The sequence below is a fragment of the Xiphophorus hellerii genome, chromosome 17 (genome assembly GCF_003331165.1).
Source record: "Xiphophorus hellerii strain 12219 chromosome 17, Xiphophorus_hellerii-4.1, whole genome shotgun sequence".
Taxonomy (NCBI): domain Eukaryota; kingdom Metazoa; phylum Chordata; class Actinopteri; order Cyprinodontiformes; family Poeciliidae; genus Xiphophorus; species Xiphophorus hellerii.
In genome coordinates, this window is record NC_045688.1 from 4552811 (window position 1) to 4576530 (window position 23720).

At 38.5% G+C, this 23720-nt stretch overlaps 2 protein-coding genes across 15 annotated transcripts in view; one reads left to right on the forward strand and one right to left on the reverse strand.

The window, feature by feature from the left end:
- The window catches only part of cacna1c (calcium channel, voltage-dependent, L type, alpha 1C subunit), a 191561-nt gene extending 174487 nt beyond the window's left edge, over nt 1–17074 (forward strand). For 10 of the 13 annotated variants that reach the window (XM_032589679.1, XM_032589673.1, XM_032589671.1 and 7 more), the window contains 9 exons: nt 107–471; nt 695–718; nt 3397–3525; nt 3628–3755; nt 3859–3956; nt 4726–4822; nt 5000–5108; nt 5209–5368; nt 6318–17074. In XM_032589679.1, coding sequence (XP_032445570.1) covers nt 107–471; nt 695–718; nt 3397–3525; nt 3628–3755; nt 3859–3956; nt 4726–4822; nt 5000–5108; nt 5209–5368; nt 6318–6812 — 1605 coding nt within the window. In that variant the 3' untranslated portion in view covers nt 6813–17074. The remainder of the gene's footprint in view (nt 1–106; nt 472–694; nt 719–3396; nt 3526–3627; nt 3756–3858; nt 3957–4725; nt 4823–4999; nt 5109–5208; nt 5369–6317) is intronic. The other 3 variants (XM_032589682.1, XM_032589674.1, XM_032589683.1) reach the window with 3 other exon arrangements.
- A 1888-nt stretch (nt 17075–18962) lies between these two features.
- Nucleotides 18963–23179, reverse strand: LOC116737121 (zinc finger protein 583-like). 2 transcript variants are annotated; one of them, XM_032590121.1, is made up of 8 exons: nt 23044–23179; nt 22648–22850; nt 21778–21888; nt 21523–21618; nt 21139–21249; nt 20520–20637; nt 20234–20434; nt 18963–20151 (listed from the first exon to the last, which is right to left on the reverse strand). In XM_032590121.1, the coding sequence occupies exons 1-8, from the start codon at nt 23060–23062 to the stop codon at nt 19124–19126; spliced, it is 1887 nt and encodes a 628-aa protein (XP_032446012.1). In that variant the 5' UTR covers nt 23063–23179; the 3' UTR covers nt 18963–19123. The 2 variants fall into 2 exon arrangements, with proteins under 2 accessions (XP_032446012.1, XP_032446011.1); XM_032590120.1 differs by having other exon boundaries at nt 20234–20437.
- Between the last annotated feature and the right edge of the window lie 541 nt (nt 23180–23720).

Here is a 23720-nt window from a genome sequence, read left to right on the forward strand (position 1 = left end):
TCTTATGAAAGGCGTTGCATTACTAAAATATAGAAAGAGTTTTTGACCTGTTCTGAGGAAGTTTTTCTACACCCATAACTAAGTCCTCTGTGTTTTTACACAACAGCGAACAGGTGGCTTGTTTGGCAACCACGTCAACTACTACAACCAGACTGATGGCCGTGGGTCCTTTCCGCAGTCCTTCACCACTCAACGTCCCTTGCACATAAGTCAGAAAGGCTCTCCGTGCGAAGGGGAAAGCCCATCACACGAGAAGCTTATGGACTCGACCATGTTCACCCCTTCGTCATACTCCTCATCAGGTTCAAACGCCAACATCAACAACGCCAATAACACTGGAATGACTGGAGTGACGACCCAGGGCGTCAGTCGATTCCCAAGTCCGTCCATAAGCACGGTGGATGGGCACACAGGCCAGCCCCTCACACCCATCCTACTACCTAGATCAGCATGGTGTTTCCCTCCAAAAAGGTGAGTCTTGAAATCCCCATTATAAACCTAACTGCATCTTCACGCGACTGTTGCCCTCAGAGCTTTAATTTCTTTCATACTCTTGCCTTTAAAGTTTATCCTCAATATAGAGTTAATATAATTTTAAAAATTTACAATTGCCTGCAGACATAAATGAGTCCACTATTTTCTTCTCTTCATCACCTGCTTTCTCTCCTTCTCTCTTGTTTCTGTTGGCAAGCAGGATGTTTTATGACACCCTCATGCGGTATGTTGCCAGGGGTCAGAGAGGGAATGTGTGTGGGTTCTTTAAGCTTCCTGGGTGCGCACAGAAAAAAAAAAATCTTATGATGCTTTACAAAGAAGCATAGCTGTCAAGGTGCAACAATACCACTTGCTGCTATGCATATAATGCGGTAGTTGCTACAGCAAAAGCCAGGCTTTGCAGTGCAGCTTTAAAGTCAGCTACCAAAGCCACAGATGGACTGTTTGGTGCAACATGCCCAAACCTCTCCTGTTGAGGGCTTCTGCTGCTGCTTTTATTGAACATCACAGTAGGTCTGGGTTAGACATAACTAGCTTCCTCACCTCTGCAGAAATCTTACAAAATATTCGAAAGCTTCTAGTCATTTTTTAAAACCAAACTAAGACCACAGAATAGGTTGCAAATATAACTGAATGTGCATTAACATGAACAGCAGAAACCATCTTCGTTATTACTGAAGCTAACATCTACAGACTTCCACATCAGTGCCAGCAAAACAGAACCAATGAATGACGCTCCTGGATTGGCTACTTTGCAAACTACAACCAATAGAGTGTCAAGTAGCAATGCACCTAGGTATTTTTTAGAAAGAAAAAAAAAGCCAGGAATAGGCTAATTTTCCATGAATAACTTTGGGTTATATTCCACAGAAAAAATCTGTGAGTACGTAATAGCAAATAGGTTGAGGTGGAAATACACATAAAGACATCTTCATGCCTTTGTGGTCTGAAGGAAGTAAAATTATTCAATTCAATTCAAAGCTTGGGTGGACATTGGTCCTCCAGATTGACAATGACTTTAAATATACCTTCAAATGAGTTAGAAAATGTCTTCAGGACAACAAAGTCAAGTTGCAGAATGTCCATTACAAAGCAAATGTATACAAATAATGAAAACATCCTCTAAAAATTATTTTTTCTGTACTTAGGCTAATATGTGTTGGTAATCATGACCTAAAACAGAAAAAAAATGTTTGCCTGATTCAGTGTAAGTTTCAATGTATATAAATATCTGGTTTCAACTAGCTAAGAAAATTGGGTCATGCACTGAGCTCCATACCTATCCGTTTTGTGGAATGTATTATCAATAACATAAACAAGCTGTTCAATAAATATGTCCTAAAATCAAGCATTAAAATCCTTCTACACCTATATGTCAAGTTTTGACCATGACTGGTAACCTAAATATTTTTGAGTTGGATAGCACATTTTCTATATTTAGATATTTGAACGAATGCATGATCATATTCAGACAGCACTTTATCCATATATGTTGGCTATCCAACCCAGCATCAGATAGCCAACAAGAATATTAAAGTCCTTAAGAAAACTACGGTTTATGTATTTCATGTTGTTCTTTAATCTTAAGCCAGGTTTATTTACTACCTTTTCTTTTACCACAAATGAGATTTGGTGATTTATCACATATAAATCAAAATGTAAGCTTTCAGAGAGACTGATCTACATAGCAACAGGCAGGCTTCATTATGAATTGATCAGTCATCCTGAATGGTTTTATTAACGTTTTACTTGAACACTGATCTAACCCAGAATTTGCTGTGGAGCCGTGAAATAGCTGACATTTTATTTTATTTTTCTTTACCAGAATGTTTTCAGAATATATTTACTTTTTGTTGCACAAATAAGAGGAAATGAAAACAACATATTTCGGAATTCATTTTTTACAATATACTCAAGACTTGGTGAGTAACTTCAAGTGCCAAGGCAGGTTGTGGGAAATTTGTGCTTTTATACAAACACTCTGGTGAAGAAGAAAAGGACTGAAATTTAAATGTCAGAATGTTTCCTTAAAGCTGAAATCTGGAGTATGAAACGGATCCAACTGATAAGACATCTTTGAAAGTTTTTCCTTATTTAAAAAAAACCTTGCAATTTGTTGTGAGGAAACAGAACTGACAGCCTTTGACATATTGACTTTGTAATCTTTCTTTTCAACTCCAAATCAGAAAAACATGGAATGACACTATGGACCCAAAAAATTAAGCATTTTTCTAAGCATGAGGAAAGCAGGAAAACGTGGATATGGTGACACAGATGGAGTTGCAAATACTAACTATCAGGAAGAATGAATCCCAAAAACACATTTAAAAAGACTACTCTTCAGTGTCCTCAGACAATATTCTAAAAACGTTATGATCAAACAAAATTTGCTTCAATTTGTCCATTGTATGCACTTTTGTATTCAAATATAGTCAAAGTGAATTTAATTTTCCACTTTAAAACGTTTTCTTCAATGGGGTCCCATTTAATTTGCTGTAATATTAATGCTGTCAGAGCCTTTGCCGGTGAAATTCAACTTAACATTATTCTCTCGTATGCTTTTCAAAGATGTCTGAATTTCAGTAAGGTTATCATTTCTCATATTCCAAGTGTTGTCTTCAGTGCTATTCACCTTTTTTGCTTCAACAAAACAACCATAAATCCCAGCTGCTTCTCTGCAGGCTTTTCCTCCTACTACTGTTTTCCATTTGCAGTAGTCAAGTCACTCCAGGTTTTTAAATCCCTTTCCTCTGACGCTCTTTGCTGTTATGCTAATCAGCTGCTTTTTTTATGTGTTTGCATATGTTTCTCAATGTGCCTCCATCTGTGATGTGTGCCTCTGTTAATTTTGTTTGTGTTTGTTTGCTGTGCTTGTTTGGTCGCTGGTTGATTTATTTGTAGCTCGGACTCGAGTGACAGTCGTCTGCCAATCATCCAGAGAGGGGAGGGGTCAACAGAGGAGACGTACGATGAGAGTTATGGTGACGACAGGGTGTACGAGGACGATGAGCACTCACTTTCTTCTGACATGTACTGCTGAAAAACACTCACAGTTTAGCCTTTAGCCTGCATCTGATCAGAGCACATGGCTGATTACAATTCTTCTTGTGTATTTATTTGTACCCTTTTTAGGTTGGTGTATCATGATGAAACATGTAAACAGCTCACTCCTATGGAGGAAGCAGAAGAAGTAGAGGAGCAAAAAGGAGGAGGAGGTTGGCAGTCTCCACGAAGAGTCTTCTTCTGTCCAACTACCCTGGGTGTGTGCACAGATTCACGTACAGAAATTTGTGCAACCACCTTCTGTATAAATATACAGGCTGTAATTTGTACATTTGCATTTTTTTGTGATTTGTGTGTCAGCACGGAGATCTTCCTTCCATCTGGAGTGTCTCCGGAGGCAGACAAGGCCAGATGTCTCGCAGAAGACTGCTGTACCTTTACATCTTGTACATCACCAGGTAGTAAACGTCGACAAAATGTTTCAAAAATATTATATCTAGCTAAATGAAAAAACAGACCGATGTAATCTTTTAACCCTCCCCCGGTCTTCAGAAATGGAGTCATTTAGATCTCACGGGTTTTTGCTCTGTGCGCGGTCCAGCGAGGTCACACTGACCCTGTGTGTGCTTTTCTGGAATGTTTGTAGAACATCAAGCACTTTCTGTAACTTTTGTAGTGTACAGGTAGTTTTTTTGAAACTTTCACTGATTTTTCCAAGTTTTGTTGAGTATCTGGGAAAGTAACTGCTAACTTCCAGGACCGCAAATGTTAAATTTCTGAAACTACGTGATAAATTCCAGTAAAATATCTAGTAATCTCCAGGAATTAAGTGGCAAGTTGCACGAAAGTTCCAGGGCGGCACTTGATAAAAGTTACTTGTCATGCTCCAGGAAAATGCCAGGCAACTTTCATAAAAGTGTCAAAGTTTCAAAAAGTAAATTTTGAGTTCCATGAAAATACCTGAAAAATATCTGAGCTAAGTACAATTTAAGTTTCACCAATGTTCATGGAAAATTTAGTCAGAAATTCCTGCTACGTTTCACAGAAGCCCTGGAAAGTACCTGGTAAGCTTCAAGAAACTGACCTCTACCTTTCTAATGATAGAACGACCTTTTAGAGCGACCCTGTAGTCAAAAAACTGCAATTTTGAGAAAAAAAGAAGAAGATTTTACTAACTGCACTTGCATTATAATTGCCTTTTTGCCCCTCTTCTGTTTTCTCTTCCAGGCTCTTGCAGTGGCAGGTTTGAGTCCCCTTTTGAGAAGGAGTCACTCACCTACCCTCTTCAGCCGACTGTGTTCCACGCCTGCAGCTAACCCCACAGGTACATATCAAAGGCCATCAAGATGAAAAAATAATTGTCTTTTCTACAGACATAGCTTCCACATTTAACAAAAGGACAATAAATAATTGAAACCAGAATTTGGATGTTTTACTCATAGTGAGTTTCCCTTGTACTTGTGATTTTCTTTCCTATTTTCCTCTTTTTTTGGGTTTGTAGACCAATGCAGTGATGCCTCCTACCAGCGAGTTCCTTCTCTAAGACTAGAGGGCTCCAACTCTCATGAAAAGCTCAATACCAGCCTGCCTTCTGTAAATTGTGGGCCCTGGTAAGACCTAAACTTAGATGGTTTCATATTAAATAACAGTTGGTAGCATAGATTCAGAACCTGTTGTTTTTTTAAAATCAAATAAATGCCTTGCGCTTAGGTACAACGACAGTAATGGGAATAGCCCAGTGGACAGTCCTAGCCCTACGCCGGCGTCCAGTCAAAGGGCACCGCGGCCAGTGTCACTCACTGTACCATCGCTTTTGGGGAAGGACCCCAGCTCGCTGTCTCATGGCAGTGCAGGCAGTCTAGTGGAAGCGGTAAGTCTCTACTGCATCTCATCTACATCTATTAGCATACATATTGAAGGAAAAACAGTCATAATGCTTTGTGAAAGTATTTAAATATCTTAATATGACACTCCAGCTCAAGATAGCGAATAATTCTGAAGTGGAAAAATGATACATGGTTTTTGAAAGTTTTTACAGACATCTGAAAAGTTCTGTGTGTATTTGTATTCAGTACCATTTGCTTTGATGGTTTCAAATGAAAAACTATGCAACTGTCTTCAGAAGTCATTTAATTAGTTGTCTACTGGAGCATCAGGAAAATCAGTTTGCTGAAAATTTTATGACAATAACTTAAAGCTGTCAAATCCTGCATTTCTGTGTGATCTTTAAATCGTTATCACTTGCTATGAGTCTGCAGTACAAATGTTATATTTCTCACTGAAAAGGTAATGTTCATATAAGCCAAAGACAGTATGACGTCAGATCTTCAGTTCCCGAATTCCCGAAATCACACAAAACCTCATAAAAGTGTACAAAGGGTCAGTGTGATCCCACCAGAGAGGGTAAAAAAAAAAGCTTCTGGGGTCTTGTAATACAGTGGGAGGGATATAAAGGTTTTAAGAGGTATGGAGCAAACTACAAGGTAAATCTGGTGTAGAGCAGACAGAGCCGTTGCCCAAAGACCAAACTAAAGAAGAATGAGGAAAATTTTAACTCTCAAAAGACTTATAATGTTAATTGCAGCATTAGGTGGCTCTACAAAGTATTGACTCAGGGCAGTTAAATAGAATGCATACCATTTAAATGCTGTTTATTTTAATTCTTAATTATGCATGACTTCATGTTTGCCCATCAGACAAAATCTGATTAAAATATACTTGTGGTTGTAAAGTAAACATGATTTTCAAAGGCTTTAGCAAGGCACTAACTACTCTCTCTGCCTCCTCCCTATTTCTTCCTTATGCTCTTTGTTTCAAAGGTTCTTATATCAGAAGGTTTGGGTCATTTTGCCCAGGACCCTTCTTTCATTGAGGCAACCAAAGCCGAGTTAGCTGATGCCTGTGACATGACCATTGAGGAGATGGAGCAGGCAGCCAGCAACATTCTCAACGGCAACACCGCCACAAACCCCACATCAAGCGCCTCTTCCACCTCTCAGCACAGCCCTAACGGCAGCCTCCCCTGCCACAATGCAGCGGCAGCAGCTGCAACGCACAGGGACCGAGACGCCGGCCTGAGTCCCGACGATGCGGGGGCAGAGGCTGGAGGGGGCAGGGGCTACATCCACGGTCCATCCTCTATAGAGGAGCGACAGGAACTGCTAGCTAGAGGGGGAGGGCGAGAAGAGGAGGAGGAAGAGGCAAATGTGAGGGAAGAGAGGCCCCACAGAAGTTCAGCTGTGGTCGCAGGAGCACGGCAGAAGAACAGCAGGCTTTTGGAGGATGAGGATTTGGAGTGTGTGACGAGCTTGTAGGTGCCACCTCGGCAGCTTTGATCAGCAAACTGGCCCATCAGAGGCTGAGGTTTGTCAGTGATGGCAAACAGTGCGGCGGCTGGCTGGCTCACTCTGTCACTCTGGACAATGGCGGCCAGCGATGCACCTTTAACACAACAAGACTTTTGTCGGGTTTAATTGAGTTAGTATGTGTGTCTGCAGTAAAGTATATCAGACTATATACTATCTGAGTGTGTGCTTCTGTGTGTCTGTGTGTGTGTTTTTCTCTATTTGTACTCGTATGTGTGTGTTCACCACACGTGTCAGAGTGTGGCTCTAAAGTGCCTCACAGTTTTATCATGTCCTCAACCTGGAATGAGCAGGAAAATGGAGACAAGCAAAAAAAAGACAAAGGACTGTCTGAATGGAAGAAAGATCAAACAAAGAAGCAGGAAGTCCTTTTATGGACTTTATGTTAATGTTTTCATTTCCTATGCCTAATTTAGTGGTGTGTTATTGTTGTCTGACTGGCCGCCATGACGCCAGGTAGAGGACAAGAGACCAGCTCATGGAGGGTCACTTGAAGATTACCATCTGACCACAGCCCCACCTGTGGTTAAAGGTCAACTCGTTCTTCGTTCAACGATGAAGCGCTGTATTGTGTAAAATGGGGACAAGAATGCCCCATTTAAATCTCGTTTCTCCTCCTCTTCCAAAGCTACAGGAACCTGGAGCACAGTCCTGCCAGCCCGAGAGTGGATTTAGGGGGACACGCTGCCCCCAGCCAGGTGTGGGAGGGAGGATTGGAGGGATGATTTAGCAGCCACAACAGGGCTGTAACAGGAAGGGGGAATCTTCCTGGCCAACAGGGAGATAGCTGGCTCTTTTTTCTCAGCTGGTTTTCTCAACTGGACTCCAGCATGAGACCAACTCACCTCGACGTAGCTCCACCACATCCACCCTTTCCTTGTTTGACTCCACCAAACAGGAAACTAGAGGAGCAACTGGTGGATAAGCAGAGACAGAAAGCCCCCCAAACCCCCTTCTCTGCCTCATACCTCACTGTTCCTCACTCCTTTCTCTATCCTATCCTTCCTCCCTCTCCTTTGCTGTCTTACAACCACTCACCCCTTATAGCTGGATTTGTGTGCTTTTTTCAGCACTTGAGGAGGCGAGTGTTTGTCATGCAGGGCTACCCAGATGGTAAAGTGGAGGGAAGAATGGGAGTGACCAATTGAAAGGAAGAAATAAAAAGAACACTCTGGTCAAGGGGTGGGGTGTTCCGCAGCAGAAATGCCGTCAATCAACCTCACTTCCTTCTCTGGGGCACCTCCTCTTCCTGTCAGCTTGGATTCCTGTCGGATTTGCTGCCACACACTCTTTCTACAGACCGTGCCCACTATGTATTTAACAGTTCAATATTGTGCAAAACTGGCTAGCCATGACAATATTTTGTTTTATATTCATGACGTAATTGTTTTAATTTATCTTTGATTTGTTTGCACAATCGGGGTGCTGGTCTTACAAATGTATTTTTGCTCGGTTTATTTTTAGGAAAAATTTTTAGAGGTTTTAAGTATCGAAGCAGGGCGTAGTGTGTGCGGGCGAGTGTACCTATAAATGTATGTGCATATGCGTGTCTGCATTTTAGTACAACTTATGAGTGTGTGAGATGGAGTGTGTGTGTGGGAGGGTCTTTCTCTCTATCTGTATGCACCTTTTACAGATTCTATTTATTTATTTATTTTTTCCAGAAGAGAAAATCTGTGGGAATGTGGGTGTGTGTGTGGTTTCTTGTGTACTATAAAAAGCTGATTTTAAGCCTATACAGTAAATTAAGGTAGCATTACAAGTATGTTATGTGTGTGAGGGTGTGTCTGTGTAGAAATGGGCCTCCTTAACACAGGGTTAACATGGACAGGCATACTTCCAAAGCTTTGTGGTTACTTTAGCACGGTTTTTACTTTTCTTAGCCAAGTGGCAGAGAGAAAAGTGTCATTTTGAACTCTAGTCATTGCATAGCTTTTCTTTACTCCCCCATTTGGATATAGGCGGGGATGAAGCAGATAAAACTGCTGATCAGGAAGTGTATAGTATTTGACCAGAGGTTAGGAAGCCTTTCACATAGGGATGTCTTAATCAGAAGTATTTGCCTCCAGTAAACAATTCAAACAATACAAAAATGTTGGCATTTTGCCAATACAGAATGAAAGCTCAAAAGTTCATCAAGATTGATACCATGTATATGCCTGAAAACCAATATGAATATTTTCAAATTGGCACTTTATTGCAATCGTCTTGAATAAATCATTAATTAACTATGATAAATTGCCTTTTTCAGTGCTATTTTCCCAGCACAATAACATTTAAAAATCACTTAAATGGAACTTGTGATGACACAAAGTAGGCTAAAACATGTCCAAGTCTAAAAAAAAAAAAATCAAGAACAGAAGAGAAACAAAGTCAGTGATATCTCAATACAGCCTAGAGAGGGTTACAGTAATTTCCCTACTCCAGCAAACCACCGGGGGCCACATAATCCACAAACACAGAAAACACAGAACAGGGATAAATCTTCCCAGGAGTGGCAAAAGAAATTATCATTTGAAAACTGCATTTTGTATTCACTCAGGTAATCTTTTTTACTGATATTAAAAAATCTTTGGTTATCTGAGATATTTAGGTTTATTTAGGCAAATAGCCAAAAGCAGAATAAATCTCAAAGAAAACAAATACTTGTCAAAACCCTGTCTTGTATCAATTTGAAAACGGGAGAAATCCATTATCAATTATTAATTCACCTATGATTCAGTATTTTAGGGGATGTGTGGCAACTTTATACACCAATAACACTCTGGACATAACGTTAGATATTTTCTCACTAAAGCAGTTTCTGCAGGACCATCCTATGTTTAACATATATCTGACTTGGCACATATAGATAGCTTTCAATAAGCTCACATGTTGCTAACGCTTATGTTTTCATGCAGAGTAGTTTGCTGTAGTGCTAAGCAAATGCTCGCAGGTTTACTCTCTGTTTTGTTAAAAGTTGTTTATAATATGGCTCGTAGAATATTCCAGTATGGTTCCAGCTCATCATCTTTGAACATAACTTGCATAAGAAGTTGTTCCTCTGCTTAGAACACCTAAAATCTACCACTATTTTTGGTCTCAGGAGTTGAGTTCAGTGTTCAGACTCGGGACATCCCTAATTACTACAGTTGCAATTGTCCTTATTCATAACGACAGAAAAGTTTGAATTTATACTGCCACAGTGACACATCCATGATTAATTAGGGCTGTTGTCCAGTTGCTGCAAGGCTTTTAATAAAACCTCTTTGAGACTCCTATCACAAAAATATTTTATTCCCAACACACAATCGAGAAACATGGATTTTCAGAGTGATTTCATCCACTGGTTACATTGGTTGCTGGATAAATTGTAATACAACCTAAAGTCATTTGTCATGTACAATTGTGCATCAGGAAAAATTATTTGGTCGCCTTGAAGGGAGAACGGCTATAAGATTTGTTTGTCTCCAACTAAATAGCAGGTTATTTCTTTTATAATAAATTCACATTTATTACTTAATTATAAAGTGGATCTACTTGAGACAAGGTCATAGCATGTTTTGATCTGAGATGCAGCTTTTTGAGGAACTTTTGAGTATTTTTTTAAACAAACAATTTAGATAAGCATCTTAATGCAAAGAGAATTAAGTAAAATTGCTAAAATTTAACTCAGATGTAAATACATCAAAATATTTGATTGAAACAGCTAAAGCTGAACCAAAGTCGTATATATTTTTAAGCCATTACTGACAACTGTAATTTTAACTAAATTCCAACATGTTGGAAAAGTTTTTGTCATCCGATGTCCCTTTTATATAAATAAAACTGAAATAAATTACAGCTCTCACCAAAACACCATCATATATCAACATAGGCCCAAAAGATTTTTTTTTCTTGGATTTCCCATCACTGTCATGCTCTACATGTGAAACAAAGCAGGTTTGTGGCAGCGGAGAGTATGCATAAACACACTGCCATACACTGCATCCTGTGCCAGTAACAGACTTCTGTCATTATTATGCAATCTAAATGTGAATGTTGAGTGGGTTTATAGCTGCAGTGCTGTTACCGTCTTGTGTTTTTGATCATACCCTGAAGTCTGGGTCCTCACCTTCCCAAACTTCCATAGGAGCCTGCGGCTTCATTAAGATGACCTTAGCATTTCTTACAGTTAATCTGAACCCATCTGGAAACCCAAACTGAAAGTCCATTTCTGGGCCATTTGCTCATTTATGTTTTAAGCTGTTTCAACTGAATGTCTAAGGTGGAGAGATATGGTTTGTTTGAACCCTGAGCAGCATTTAAATTCAGATAAAATAAGCACTGTATCATTGTGTCTTGGTTTCTGTTTTTTGTTGTTGAAATAGTTTGGAAGACGCTACTCTTAAATATTTATACTCATCTACTGACAGATATGGGGACTGTCTCAATGACAGATGTTATATATACTGTAATTTATTTATGGTGAAAAATGTTCACTTCTTTTGTCCTGACATATGCACAAAGCAGTATGCGCATATCGAAGTGCCCCACCAGACTTGCTTTGTGTCTTTCTTTTGCCAGTGTGAGAGATTCAGAGCCTTGTGGCGTCCCCGTGTGAAGTCAAGCAGCATTGCCGTTAGCATGACCGTTGAGGTGTTGTGTTGCAGTACAAGATATGCAAAAACAATGCAATAACAATGACTGTGTACAAAGTTCCTGAAGTAAACGTGTGTTAAAGTCTACAAAAGAAATCGAAAATCTGCTTCAAGATGTGTCATTTTCTCATTAACTCAGTGGTTTCCACATTACAAAAAACCTAAAATACTTGAAATCAGATACATTACAGTGCAGTATAGTTAAGTTGTATTTATCTGTCTTTTGTCGCACTAGAGTTTTGGTTGAATCTGACCTGCAACCAGTGTTTTTCTTGCTGCTGAATAACAATCTAGTTACAGCCGAGTCACAGTGAAAAAATATTCTTTGTTTTTCGATAAGCAGAAAAACGCAGCTCGCTTTATTGTTCCTGTCTCGACCCCTTTCTGGATTTGTCTGTTTTGCTTTTTAGGTGTATTTCTGAATGAGTTAAACTCTTTTCTTCAGATTCATCGGCATCGAATGAAGTCTGCATGTTGATTAGTTGTTTCATACTCATTACGCATCATATCACCTTGACAAACAGTAGCGTTTTCTACCTATAGTGCACATTACAACATTGGACTTGTGGCAGAGAGATGTCTGGAAGATGATTTTGCATATCTTGTGTCTTATAGGGCTTGTTTTATACTTTCTGATATCCTGAGGTACCGAAAGATACTAAAACATTAGTACGCAGAATACATTAGCTCCCAAGCCTAAACAGGCGTTTCTAACACGAGTTTAATTTTGCTTGTCTTTAATAATTTGCTCTGCAGACCTACAGAAGATGAACTGTTTCTAGTAAAAGGACCAAAAAGTTCATATTTTCTTCATAAAAGTATTTTTTACCAGGCCAACCGTAATTATGTTAAGTGGCAAAAATTTTATGAATACTACACATATTAATCAAAAGCATTGTAATTTGTTTCTGTTTTCTGTGCTGGTTCCATCCACTAAATGAAAACTATGGATCAGTTACATTGCTAAACCGGTTCCTACTCCTGCGTTTCATGAATCCCTGTTGTCTTTATGTACATTTGGAGTAGCAGTGTGTCAGACTGATTTACTCAGTCCATACTTTGATGAAAATTACTCCCTCTGCAGGTCAAAGTGAAATAATATACTGAAGTGAAAGCAAAGATTGATAAATGCTTGCTTTTCCCCCTATCCCACTTTTGACAGAATCATGACAATCTGGCGATTGATGACAATGGGAAGGCTATTTTGGAAAGTATTTGAGGGAATGATATTTGGAACTTTTTGGGTGGCTTAAGTTCTTACATGGTGGATTATATAAAAAAATAACGTTCACATGCATGAGGCTCTCTCTTTAGAGGTATAAAGTATTGGTCTTATATAGCGGATTATATCTTTTGTCTCACCACTAGCTAAAGATTGTATATTTTTATATACTATATATAGCAAAAATGTATACAAATATAAATATTTAATCACAAGAATGTCAAAATAAGGAGCAGGAAGGGGACCTATATGAGAATGTATCTGGGTTGGATGCCTTATTAGGGCCTAATTATAGGTGGCACTCCCAATACATTGACTGTGTTTGTAGCCAAGAGTAAAACAAGAAATAATATGGTTTTCTGAAGAAAAATATAACATTGTTCATTGTTGCACATGAGAAGCTTGCCAAGAGAAACAAAATTGTTCGCAACATTTCTGGAAATTTTTTAAAAATATTGCTTATTGGAAGGTTTTCATGGGAATTGATGCTAATAAACAGGAAATTAGGGACATAAGTAAAAGTATTTTCCATAGTAGACGACATAAAACATATGTTAGTTAAACAATAATACTTTACCTTAAATTTATACAAAAATACAATCAAAATTTTAAGTAGTACAAGGAATCAAATGTATGGCTTTAATCTTCTGGTGCTCTGGGGTCAAACATGTGACCTTAATTCAGTTCAAATCAATTATCCATAATGGCCCAGGTTTTTTCCAACCTAATTTTCTTGTTAAAAGGCAAACATTGTAGTTTTTTAAACTTTACATTCACTCCTACAAATTCCTGTTAATTTCCATGGAGTTTCCAACTTGGAAAATTCCTGAAATTTTGCAACTACTTTTGTGTAATTTATATACAAAGTAATCTGAGGATGTTGGTAACCATTTCAATCATTCTGCTGCATTTCGGATTTTTCAGTCCTACAAATACAGCAAAATTATTGGGTTAGAAAAAGACTAAGTGAAAACAGTGGAGGTCTGATCACCATTAGCGTTTCAACTTCGGTAAAAAAAAAAAGGTGGCCCTTTGTTTAAATGTTAAACATCACGGTATTCACGGACCTGAAATCTAACATGCTTTTGCTTGCATTTGTCTTCGACACATCAACCTACCAGCAGCCTGTCAACACAGGTCAAGGTCTGCTCATAAACCCCAACTGTAGCACTGAGAGACGCGTTTCTCTGGAAGTAGTCCTACATCAGCAAAACACGCATTATCCTAGCAACAAACCAAAAAAATAAATTAAAAAAAAATCAACCTCTAAAGGACTAGATTTCCATATATTGTGAATAATCATAATTGTGTAGCTTCTCTGCTTATCTTCCAAGATGAATTTGGAGGACTTGAACTACATCTGTATAGATTTTTATCTGCATTTTTTGCAGGCTAGAACCGCAACATACATGTAGGTTAGCGCCTGGCTAGTCGATTTTAGCTTCACACCAATATGATGCTACTGCTGCTTTTTACACTACAGGTTCCAGACGTAGAATCGGAATAAATTGTCTTATGTTAAAGGTTTTAAAAGAATATTTCATGTTTTTAAAGAACATGTTGGGTTGATCCTAAGAATGAAGTTTGAGCAGATTTTCTTTTAACTAAGGTGATCTGAATGTAGTTATGTTTCTGTGACAGAAAGATGTGATGAGGGTTTGAATAATGATAGAGGGAAGCTGCTGCATATTATTTTGAACCACATACAATCTTAAAGTATTAAGAGTTTTCCATTTTTTGCAAGCATGAGGCCAAGAGAGAATTTTCCTCACATTTCCTTAATGTGGATCTACCATTGTTGCAACTGAAGTGCTTTATATTTTTCTTGTAAATCAAAGTCTTTGTTGTTCATGGTAAAATCATGACAAAATATTTTAAGATTGCTATTTTGAATAGAGATTTTATTATCTTTTCTAGGTAAAGTTAGCATAGTCTGTTGATGAAAAAAACTCTAATTAAAAACACTGATTCTTCTGTTTTTGGAGGCCAAAAAGAAACATCTCTGTGTTTGCTATACAGATATTATTTTCATAAAGCAGACAGAAAGAGGGCAGAAAGTAAAATATGGGATATATTAATATATATAAGTGATTTTAATGAAACTGATGTATTTTAGATATTAAAATTATAGAAGGATATCAAAATTACAAAATGTAAAATGACAGCTTGATGCAGGATGTTGCATTCTGTTGTATGATTTTGATGTTTAAATAATAATAATAAAAAAAAAACATCAGGTTTTCAGTTCCCATGTTGTGAGAGTTTTGGAATTGTGCAGATGCTGGATTTTTTCTATTTTTGACCTACAGGGCAGCAGTGTTCCTGGTTTTATCATCAACAAGATGCTTCCATTAAATTGACACTAATAAGTTTACGTTTTGCAAAGATATCTTGTTATCGTTGTTGCTTGTGCAAAAAAAAAAATGGAATCTTAATTATGTGTTTATTAATAAAACAGAAGTACAGCTGAGAGCAGTGCAGGATTCTGCAGAAACTGTATTGGAATGATGTATGGAAGGTATGCAAGACTAACACATAAAAACACTTAATTTGCAATCTGTAAGATATGCTTTGGTTTATTGTTTTTGGGGTTTCTTTATCTGTTTTGCCAGTGTGGTACTTCTTTACTGAGCATATCAGAGGTTGGTGGTGATGAGCTGCCTGCATCCTTTTTCTCTGGAGGCAACAGAAGAGATTTGCTTATACTGTAGGATTTAATCAGCATGCAGAATAACTATGTATAAATCACTCAATGTGTAGCAGCACATACATCAGCACCTTTATGTCAACAGGATGACAGTTTTAATAGGTCGTTGAAAAGCCTTGTGCTTCTTCCTTTGATTTGTTTGTATTTTTTTATGGTTATGCAAAAAGAGTAAACCCCAAAATTTTGGAGTCCCCACTAACGTGGCACAAACATTGCTTCTTTTTTTTAAAAAAAAGGAATTACACCCAAACCCTCTTTCATTTATATTACTGAATAAAATACAATGTATGTATAATAGAAATCGGTGTATTCGACCCCACAGGCATATAGGAGCAGCTTTGCAAAGCAGCAGCAGTTCTCATCCTCATTAGAATTGAATGTTTCTGCTTGCATTTTGTCTCTTACTGCTGATTTTACACACAAGAGCTACTTTATGTTGCACTAAAAATTATTTTAAAAATCCACAAAAGTATCCCTTGAATGTAGGAGACAGTGATGATCTTACTGGAAATGTTTAGGGTGAGACAATGGAGTGAAAGAACAGTATTTCATAGCCAATTATCTTAGACCCCACATGTCACTTAGGTCTCTGCAGGTTTCTCTTTTTAGAGCACAAAGAGTTAGGTACATATAGGCCTTGTGTGTCTATGTGATGCAACTTTATCAGTGTTTTCATCTAGTCGTCGTTAGCAGTAGGAGATCCACAGCTCCATATAAGGTAAAGGTTAAGGAAAGCTCTTTTTCATTCTTTCATCACCCGAGTGAATGCCTGAGGTGTGTGGGTCTGCTCTCCTGTCATAAACAGTGTCTTATGGTCCTATTTGTGTCTTCAGTTGCTACTCATGCAAAGTGTTAAAGGGCCATTACTGATACGACTGAGCAGTTTGTTTTTATTCATCTGAAAGATGTTTCTCATCGCTCTATTTTCCTTCGGAAGCAGGTGATCACACTGAGACCAATTTGTTGTAATGTTACTAAAGGCGCTACTGTTAAATGTGATATTAACAGTACTATTTATGGTCTAAATAATGAATTAGAGTATGTTATTGTGCTTGGTAGCTTTGGAGGCAGGTGGCCATTTTTGTAGTTCTTAAACATAAGCCACTCCCCCTCCACAGCAGGTGGGATTTCATTGATACCAAGTTTGCAAAGTGACACTGGCCCAACATATTTTAGTTTCCTTACATTGTCATTTGGTCTCTTAGCGATGACTGCATGGTGTCTTAGTTTACACACCCTTATTTTTCTTCTTCTCTTTCTTTTTTTCTAAAGATAAATTCTTTTTTTTTTATTCTGTCAATTTAATTTAGGTATTAGAAAGGGAAAGAATACAAATTAAATAAATCAGAAAATTAATTCAATCACTTTTTCTACTCCTATTTTCCATAAAAATTAAAGTAAAAAAAAATACATAAAAAAAAATTATTTGTAAATAAGTTATGTACAGTTTGTATCTGTAACTTGTCAGTCTGTCATTGGTGACAGAGTCTGTCTTGCTTATAACGCACGCTACCAGTACATAAAAAAGGAAAAAGTATATTTAGACTGTATGGTCCCTTGAAGCAAGTTTTAAATTAATATCTGATGTATATTCCTGTAACATTGCATTTTTATCTGAGGAATGATGTTATTAAAAAATTGCAAATAAATTGCATTTCCTACAGCTGTTTTGCTTTTCCTTCCACATGTGTCACACTAGGCGTTATGGTAGGCAGGTGTTAGGAACCTCTGGGTGATGTGATCAGTCTGTCACAAAGGTCAATTTTCAGTTGGAGGATTAGAAAATTATTACCAAACCTAAAGTTTGAAAATAGTTAACTGAAAACAGTCCTTCTCTTTAAATTGTATTCAGTTGAGATTACCGCCACAATTTATTTATTCTTAGTGCCAAAATAATTTAAAGTACTGTTTTAAACATAGTAGCATACACCTACGTTCTCAATATTTTGTACAACATCCCTTTAAACTTAATGGCTTATTTTGGATGTCCTTCCAGAAATTTCTCAAAACAGCTTGCTGGAGTTTTGGCCCTTCCCTCCGGACAAAACTGGTGTATCTGAGTCAGGTTTGTGTATGTTGCTCCCACATCTTCACAGTTCTACAACCTTCTAAGAGCAGTGCCTCTCACAGTTAGGCTTTTCTCAATAAAATATTATTCAAATCCCCAAAAAGCTGTATAATTGAAAGTCCACAAAAAAAAAACATTCTGTTGCGCGTTTGGAAAGTGAACTTGGTTCAAAGATACAGAACAAACATATTCATAACATTTCTGCAGTACAAAAATATATTTTACTTAACATAGATGCTTACTTGAACTTGAATCCATTTTCTTCATTATGCTGCATCTTTCAATAATCCGTCCTCATGGCCCCAAAAGTGTACACACTCCTGGAAACACAATCCTTTTTGAGTTTTTCACAAGAAGCATACAAAAGTAATAAAACAAAATAATACTCAGACCACACGGCCATATTTTTCTAAAAGCAACAGCTTTGAACCTGAACTAGAACTCTGACAATTACCACTGCAGCCCTACTTTAAGCTATGGGGCTTGTTTTGTTGTGCTTACTCATGATTAGGAAGCAAAAAGTCCGAACCATAATCTCCCTCCTTACTTGGTCTCTAACAGTAATGACAACAAACACACGTTACAGCAACATACTTGGAAATAAACACAAAATAATTACAAAAACAGTGTCCATTAGAATGAATGAAAATGTTTAGATACTTAAACAGCACATTTTTATAATAGAAATGCCCGAGAATATTGCCTACTGGCATAAAGTTAATGTTAGCCACAAAGTTTAAAGAAAATAAAACTCACCTTCGTATCCGTGAATGTATGACGAGGCGTACATCTTAAAACCTTTCTCCAGCTTACTTCTTGAAGTAATTGTTACCTTGGGCAAGCCCTGCAAGCACCTAGTCTAAAATGCCATTTTCAATAGACCGGAAGTGACCGAGCCACTTATCGAGAAGGACCATTTATCAATATGCACATGTTCATATTGATATCTATCATCGACGTCTACACTCCAGTCCGGTAGGTGGCGGTAAATGCCGCTAAAACGAATGGGTTCTTGGAGATGCGCAACCAGACGTTCAAATAGCCCATTCGTTTTAGCAGCAAACCAACTTAAGGTGCATTTACCGCCACCTACCGGACTGGAGTGTAGACATCGATGATAGAATTTATCAATATGAACAATGTGTGTGTGAGCGTGTATATACATACATAAACAACCTGGTATTTTTTTATCTAATCGATTTCTAATAGATTGATTATAGAAAGTACTTTTTAAAATAAATAAATCCAAATAATTAATTAGTTTGTAAAAAGGCTGCAAAGCAAAGAAAGGCATAACTGCGTGAAAGCTTTCTTTGATTTAAAGAAAGTTTGAATCAATCTTTCAATCATTGTGAGACCTGCAGGGCAGTCACAACAGGCAGCCAACTGACTCAGGTCATTTTGAAGTATTCATATTAATCAGAATAGCAGTTTCACATTTCACTCAGAAAGAAAAAAAGAAAGACAATTCAATGAGAAGGCATCAACTAGTAAATGTATTTTAATAGGTTCCAGAACAGGATTCCCCAAAGTGAAAAACTGCAATTACTAGCACAGTGTTTTACTGACCATATCATTGAAAATCTGCCAAACGTTCCTGAAAACCATAGTTTGAAGTGTTGTTGTGTGACCAAGGTCAAACCACTAGCAATCAGGTTTATGAGTTGCCATGTGTCTTTTCATATTCCCCTGCTGGGAGAATTCCCGGTCACAGTTTGGACACTTGAAAGGCTTGATCCCGTTGTGGCTGAGAGAGTGCCTCTTGAGACAGTTCAGGGTAAGGAAACGTTTGGGGCACTCCGCGCACAGGTACGGACGATCCCCCGTGTGAGAGCGCGTGTGGACGACGAGGTGACCCTTGCTGGAGAAGCCCTTCCCACAGTGGATGCAGGTGTAAGGCATCTCACCCGTGTGCGACCGATTGTGCAGCCGCAACTCCCCGGACGAGAGGAACGCCTTTCCGCAGGTGGTGCACAGGAAGTTCCTTTCCCCCTTGTGCATCTGCATGTGTCTAATGAAGCCGTTTTTGCTGAAGTGTCTTTCACAGACGTCGCAAAAGTTGGTAGGACCTTCATGCAGGCGCTCGTGCTGCTTGAGAGAATAACGGCACAAGAATCCCTTGTTGCACTCCTTACAGGTGAACTCTCGCCCTCTTTTGTGAAGTCTCTGATGGTGATAGTACCCAGACTGGCTTGTAAATCCTTTCTCGCAATCAATGCAGCTGTAGCGGAAGGAATGGAGCTTCACGTGTGTCTTAAGCTGGTTAGGATGTTTAAATCTCTTCTGGCACGTTGGGCATTTGAGTTCTTCTTCTGTGAGGCTTTTCTTCACAGGTCGCGTACTCAGGAACCTTTTATCTTCCCCTGTGGGCTCTTTCCGTTTTCGCCGACTTTTGTTTTTCGGTCCGTCCTTCTTCTGGTCATGTTCCCCCTTTTTGTCGACACTGTCTTTCTGTTTGGCTCTCTGCTGATTCTTTAGGTTGTCTTCAGCTTTCTTGTTTTTACTTTTCATCTCCTGGCTTTTCAGCTGATTTTTGTTGACCTTTTTAACTGTCTTGGTGTTCTGAATAGGAGCTGCCCACTGCTGCTGACGCTGGATGTTCTTTCGAACCGTCCTCTGTATGGGCTGTGTGCCTGGACTCTTGGTGCAGATGAATAAACGAGAGAGAGACCCTGAAAACACCAGAAAGGACATACTAGTTCAGTTGGGTAAAAAACATGTCAGATTAGAGAGTTTTTCTGGCCTTCAGCTGACCTGATTTATTTTTGGGCACCCAGTCTTCTGATGTGTCATCCAAGCTTTGATTCGAGTCTTCCTCCAAGTCCTCTAGCGCCAGCGTCTCTTCATCACTGTCGAATTTATCATCGTCTTCTTCATCATCCTCACTGAACTGATCGGTTTGAGTAGAGAGGGCCAGCGTGGATAATATTACATCCTCTTCAGCGCTTGAAGAAACTGCTGAAGAGAAACTTCTTAAGGACTGGAGTGACTTTAGGTGAAGAAAAAAAAAAGAAAAAAGAGAGCAAATCCTTGATCTCACCTGAACTGAGAATCCCCAGCTCTCTGTGATGGAGCAGCAGAGTCTTCAGAGGAAAAGGTTCAGACAGATGATGTCCAAGGTCTTCTGAAGCAGAAGACTCATTGAGCCAATTTGCAGTCTAAGAGGCCAGAGACATGCAGGTAGCTCAGTGATATTCACTTACGGACTCCATTTAAAAAGGTTGATCACAATGAAGTGTTTTCCTAGAATTTATTTTGATTAGATGCCAGCAAAGGCATAAGCCTATGCTCCCACCTTGTACTTGTGCATATAAGTCAACTGGCAAAAGCTAAGACTATTTATAGGTACTACTTATACGACTACTTATAGGTAGTTTACCCATTACCTACAAGAAAGACAATTTTGTTTGTTGGGAAATAGTTCACTTACAAAAATCCCAGAGTCCTGGTGTGGAAGCTAAAAGAACATCATCACAACAAAGCTACATTTTGCAAACTATAAGCAGCGTACTGCAGGCTGGCTGTCTGAGGAGACATTTTTGTCTTTGCGATATAAATGTTTTATTTTTATCCAAGGTTTTCATACTGACAAACTGCACATAGGCACTGACGAACGCAGGTACATGACTACTCCTCTTCTGTAGAGGCTTCTAGCATACCTGCTGCAGGTCCGGTATAGGCAGCAGCTGCTCCAGCCTTGACAGGAGCAAAGATACAAGCTGTTGGATCCGCTGGTTGAAGGCCAATCCATAATGATCAGGAAAAACCTCCTACAAACATAACCAGAGGAGCAGATTTAATTTAGTTTGACTAGCTTGTAATGAGATACATAAATAATTGCTACTAGACGCGTTAGCAGGAGCTACTATTCATGTTAGCATGATTAAATCAGATGCTAATTACATCCACTTACAATTGGTTTCCAGACTACTGTGCAAACATTATGTCTGAAAAAGCTGGAATAATTTGCTATTTTTTTCTGATGTATAATTTCTGACTTGTTCTTGGAAAACTTACTTACTTTAATGTTTAAATAAACTCACTTGGAAGAACAGTTCCTTTTCTAAGGGAACATTCAAAATGTTCTGCACCAAGCTTGCAAAGTTACTATAGGAAGTCTTCAGAATATCAGAGCTTTCCTGTAAAGAGAAGGGCACAGAAAAGTTAGCAATTACCTCAATGGCTTTTTAAATATATATATATATATATATATATATATATATATATATATATATATATATATATATTATCATTATAATAATAACTGAGTAATAAGAGAGCTTTCTTTAAAGGCTCACCATGTGTTCACTGGTGCTCAGTTCAAGGCAGCAGGTGTGGATTTTATCCAGGTGGCCTTGGATCGCCTTGATGTTAGCTACGCCATTACCCCGGCACAACTCCAGGACAAACTGCGGCAACACAATGATCAGAGTGGAGTTATCAGGACAGAGACCGGGAAACATCAATAAAAGATGCAAGCATGTGACAAACGGGAAAACTGCAACACAGAATCCTACATCCATGATAAAACAGAAAGTTAACACCATTTCCAATCTGGGTTTTTATACTTTAGGATGTTTTAAAATAATCTAGTCTGCTCTCAAGTTCACAAAAACATAAAATCTGCATGTTGTCAAACAAAAACAAAGCCAAAATGTAAAAACTGTTTGGAAAAACAAAAAGTACGCATGTGCTCCTTCCACAAGTTTTAAGACAATACAGAACAATTTGCTGCTTCAATAATCATTCAGTAAGTGTGATCGCCTCTATAAATGTTGGTGCACAGATCACACGACATCACAGCAAAAACGACAACAACGACCTTGGAGATGCAATTATGGCTGCCAGGGGTTATAAGGTGTTTCCAAAACTGAATTCCAACATTATACAGTGAAAAACACATTCATCAAATTATACAGAAACCAACAAACCTTACAGCCGATCACAAAGAAACAAGAAGACGATATAAGAGGGGTTTTTTCTCCTTTTGGACAGATGAGACCAGCATGTGTTTTTTTGCCAAAATTAAAAGTGTAACAGTAATACATAAATAAATAAACATGGAAGAAGCTACCTGCATTAAGAAGGAAGAATGGTCAATGGTAAGAGGCAATGGTCAGCTAACTCTCCACCTCATCAGATATCCAAGTTTAAAGTATCTTCCTCACCCTCGCTCTCAGGCCCAGGACGAGCTGACCCTTCTGACTGGGACTGAGAAGCTCCGGCACGATCTCTGTGGCCAGGTCGATGAAGTCCAGCAGCTTCTCATACTGGACGGCGCTGTCCTGCTGCACCGCTTTCCACACGAAGGCAGACATGAGCCTCACAGGAGGAACCAGCAGCTGCAAGGAGGCTGGAGGAAGCGGGGAGCCTAAAGGCGACACCACGGACATTACTCATATGACGAGAAGTAGATTCCGGAGATTAAAAGCAAGTACATCCACCTCTCGACACAGAGGAGAAGATGAGCTAAAATTAGCGTTGCAATTAACACGTTTGGGAATCCGCCGTATTTATAAAAGTAATAAAACCAGCAGGGATGTGGGTGTAATTATCGAACAAACCTTTGCCACTCCGCACCATTTTGGGGTAATGGAAACGTCTGAGCAAAGAAGCAAAATATAATTTCACGTGAATCTTGCAGAGGCTCTAACAACAACTTCCGGATACACAGATGTTCTTCTTCTCGTTGTGGCGATGAGCAAACAATATTACGACGCAATACCGCCACCTGCCGGTGACCACTGTAGATCAGAACATAATAAATAAATAAATAAAATAAATAAATAAGTAAACAAATAAATAAATGAATAAATATTTTCTGTGCAAGTCATACTTTTGAACCTTTTTGTAAAATACAGACATACTATACTATACAGAAATATAGTCTTAGTTTTTTACTTTGTCTAGTCAAAGAATATAGGATAGTTCTGACCATTTTCCAAATATCCTTTGGAAAAGTTTAAGACATATGAACGCTTCTGCAAGCTACAATTCTTTGCACACAAAAATAGTGAAGCTGAAAGAAAGAAAGATATTGATCATAACAATTAAAATGAAAACAATGGATTCTTCAACTTTGTCTCAGACCTTTAACTATACTTTTTAGAGGCATTTCCTCTTTTATTTTTATATTTTTTCGCAAAAATTATATAAATAAATAAACGTAAAGCAACTACCCATCCACTTGTGGGGGATTCCGTCTGCACATTGTTTGCATCATGTGATCATATGTAAAGGC

Coding starts and splice junctions, on each gene's coding strand:
- LOC116737121 (XM_032590120.1), bottom strand. Junction 20,638..21,138: donor CTATACCGGACCTGCAGCAG/GTATGCTAGAAG, acceptor CTGGCCTCTTAG/ACTGCAAATTGGCTCAATGA. Junction 20,152..20,233: donor GGTGCCCAAAAATAAATCAG/GTCAGCTGAAGG, acceptor TGGTGTTTTCAG/GGTCTCTCTCTCGTTTATTC.